This window comes from Eucalyptus grandis, chromosome 11 (assembly GCF_016545825.1).
Source record: "Eucalyptus grandis isolate ANBG69807.140 chromosome 11, ASM1654582v1, whole genome shotgun sequence".
Taxonomy (NCBI): domain Eukaryota; kingdom Viridiplantae; phylum Streptophyta; class Magnoliopsida; order Myrtales; family Myrtaceae; genus Eucalyptus; species Eucalyptus grandis.
Window position 1 is genome coordinate 47,057,215 of NC_052622.1, and position 2,149 is coordinate 47,059,363.

Consider the following 2,149-nt stretch of genomic DNA (forward strand, 5'->3'; position numbering starts at 1 on the left):
ATTAGAGGGAGACCTAGAGCCATCTGTGAAGCCGTCACTTTCATCATCATCGCATAGCGTGGTAGCTCTAAGAACGGGATGCAAGCTTCTATCTACCCACTCTCTCTCTCTCTCTCTCTCTTTCAATGAGCGATTAAATATTGTGGTGTTTATCAATCACTTCTCGTCTAGAAAATAAGCTCAAGATAAGGCGAAGACCATACTGTCTTTTTCAGTAGGCCCACCAATAAGAACAGCCAACATGAAAATTATTTTTGAGCTTTGAAATAATCAATAATCACGTATACATTCTTTTTCAGTAGTCCCTGAACCGTTGTTAATTGTTCAATACACTCCTTTTCGTTTGCTAAAATGTCATATCGGACTTTACTCGTTCTCCAGCGAGACGAAGTTAATGACAGTTTGTATGAAAGTCTTGGTGTGTTTATTATGTGCGTGCCGTTCATCAGGTAACCCAGAAGAGCCATCTGAAGTTGAGTTTCGACGAATTATACATCATGGAAAGGGGCGGACGACGTTCGGTCCAATCGTTGTCACGGTCAGAAAGGCTTCCAGTACGAAATACAATGCTGCATGTGTGCACTGTGAAAAGTCCGGGTCCTCACATGCATCGTGTCTGTATGTATGCTTAGCGTAGCGTCTGTGCGCACGCCAATCCAACCACTCCTGCAGCAGAAGACTTTCCCCCTATATAAAAGGGCTCGTCTTCGCTCTTCGCTCTTCTACCCTTCTTCATCCTGAAGTCACCCCTCCCTCTCTCCCTCCCTCCTCCAGCGAAGCAGTGAGAAATGGGGGTTAAGCTGTACGGGCATCCGATGTCGTCGTGCACCGTGAGGGTGATGGCGTGCCTCTACGAGAAAGGGGTCGAGTTCGAGCTCGTCCCGGTCAACATGTTCGCCGGCGAGCAGAAGATGCCGGATTTCCTCGCCAAGAATGTATAGAAAAGACTAGGCGATTTCTCCTCTCCACTGTGTTGTTGCTTTGTGTGTCCTCTTTCTGGGTTGTTTCTGTTGATCATTGCTCTTCTTGTACCTTTGATTGCAGCCTTTTGGGAAGATTCCGGTCCTCGAAGATGGTGATCTTACCATTTTCGGTCAGTTTTTCATGCTCTTGTTCATTATATTTGGCTAGTTTGTGGTCTTACCCTCTCTCATTTCTCTTGTTTTCTGGAAAACGAAATGATGGTGTCAGAGTCGAGAGCAATCACAGAGTACATATCCAAGAAGTACCACGCCCCCGCCACCGACGACCTACTCCGCTCCGACAGCCCCGAGGAGTCCATCGCCGTCCGCGTGTGGGTCGAGGTCGAGTCCCACCACTTCCAGCCGGCGATGTCGCCCATCATCTTCCAGCACTTCGTGGCCCCGCTCCAGGGCAAGGCGCCGGACCAGGCCATCATCGACGACCACCTCGCGAAGCTCGCCGGGGTCCTCGACGTGTACGAGGCGAGGCTGGGCAAAACCAAGTACCTCGCCGGCGACTTCTTCTCCCTTGCCGACCTCCACCACTTCCCCTACATGTTCTACTTAATGAAGACGCCGTGGGCGGCGGCGGTCACCGACCGCCCCCGCGTGAAGGCGTGGTGGGAGGGGATGTGCGGGCGGGAGGCGTTCAAGAAGGTGGCCGAGGGCATGAAGTTTGAGAAGTGAGTGAAGTGGAGAAGACGAAAGAAAAATAAATGTCGTGCAGGTGTTTGCCTTTTTTGATTCAGTGCTAGTGTACTGTGTAGTGCCCGTTCTGTGTGATTGGTTTATAGGCTAATCGGAAGGTGTGTGTCTGAACTTTTGCCAACTCCATTTTCTAGCAAAGTCTATTTCCAACCACCGCGATCGAGCTCCCCAACGTCGGTCACCAAAACTGATGACCTAGAGCAACCCTATAGGTCCCTTTCGGCAACAAGAACATGAAATTTTGGTCGCTAGACATATCGTCTGTTGCGTAGTAGCTCATGCAACCAAATAATCTGGTCATTTAGAGAAACGGAATTTCGAAATTCGATCGCTACTAAGTGGCCAGAACATGTAGTTCCTACATATCGACCCTTCGTGATCCGGAGACCCTTTTTTTGTTTCTGTAATGATTCGTGCAAACTCCGACTATTCCCTCGAATAGAGGCCGCGTGCACAACATGCACATGTCACATAAAGAG

The 2,149-nt window shown here is 49.5% G+C and overlaps 1 protein-coding gene across 1 annotated transcript; it reads left to right on the top strand.

Annotated features, from left to right (window-relative positions):
• The first annotated feature begins 703 nt into the window (after positions 1 to 703).
• Positions 704 to 1,791, top strand: LOC104426738 (glutathione S-transferase F13). Its single transcript, XM_010039884.3, has 3 exons — positions 704 to 935; positions 1,045 to 1,093; positions 1,192 to 1,791. The coding sequence occupies exons 1-3, from the start codon at positions 789 to 791 to the stop codon at positions 1,647 to 1,649; spliced, it is 654 nt and encodes a 217-aa protein (XP_010038186.1). The 5' UTR covers positions 704 to 788; the 3' UTR covers positions 1,650 to 1,791.
• The last annotated feature ends 358 nt before the right edge of the window (positions 1,792 to 2,149 follow it).

Bases quoted from the DNA above. Each gene is read 5' to 3' on its own strand.
- LOC104426738 (XM_010039884.3), top strand. From the start codon at position 789: ATGGGGGTTAAGCTGTACGGGCATCCGATGTCGTCGTGCACCGTGAGG. The intron at 936-1,044 runs GTATAGAAAAGA...CTTTGATTGCAG, and splicing joins CGGATTTCCTCGCCAAGAAT to CCTTTTGGGAAGATTCCGGT. The intron at 1,094-1,191 runs GTCAGTTTTTCA...TGATGGTGTCAG, and splicing joins TGGTGATCTTACCATTTTCG to AGTCGAGAGCAATCACAGAG.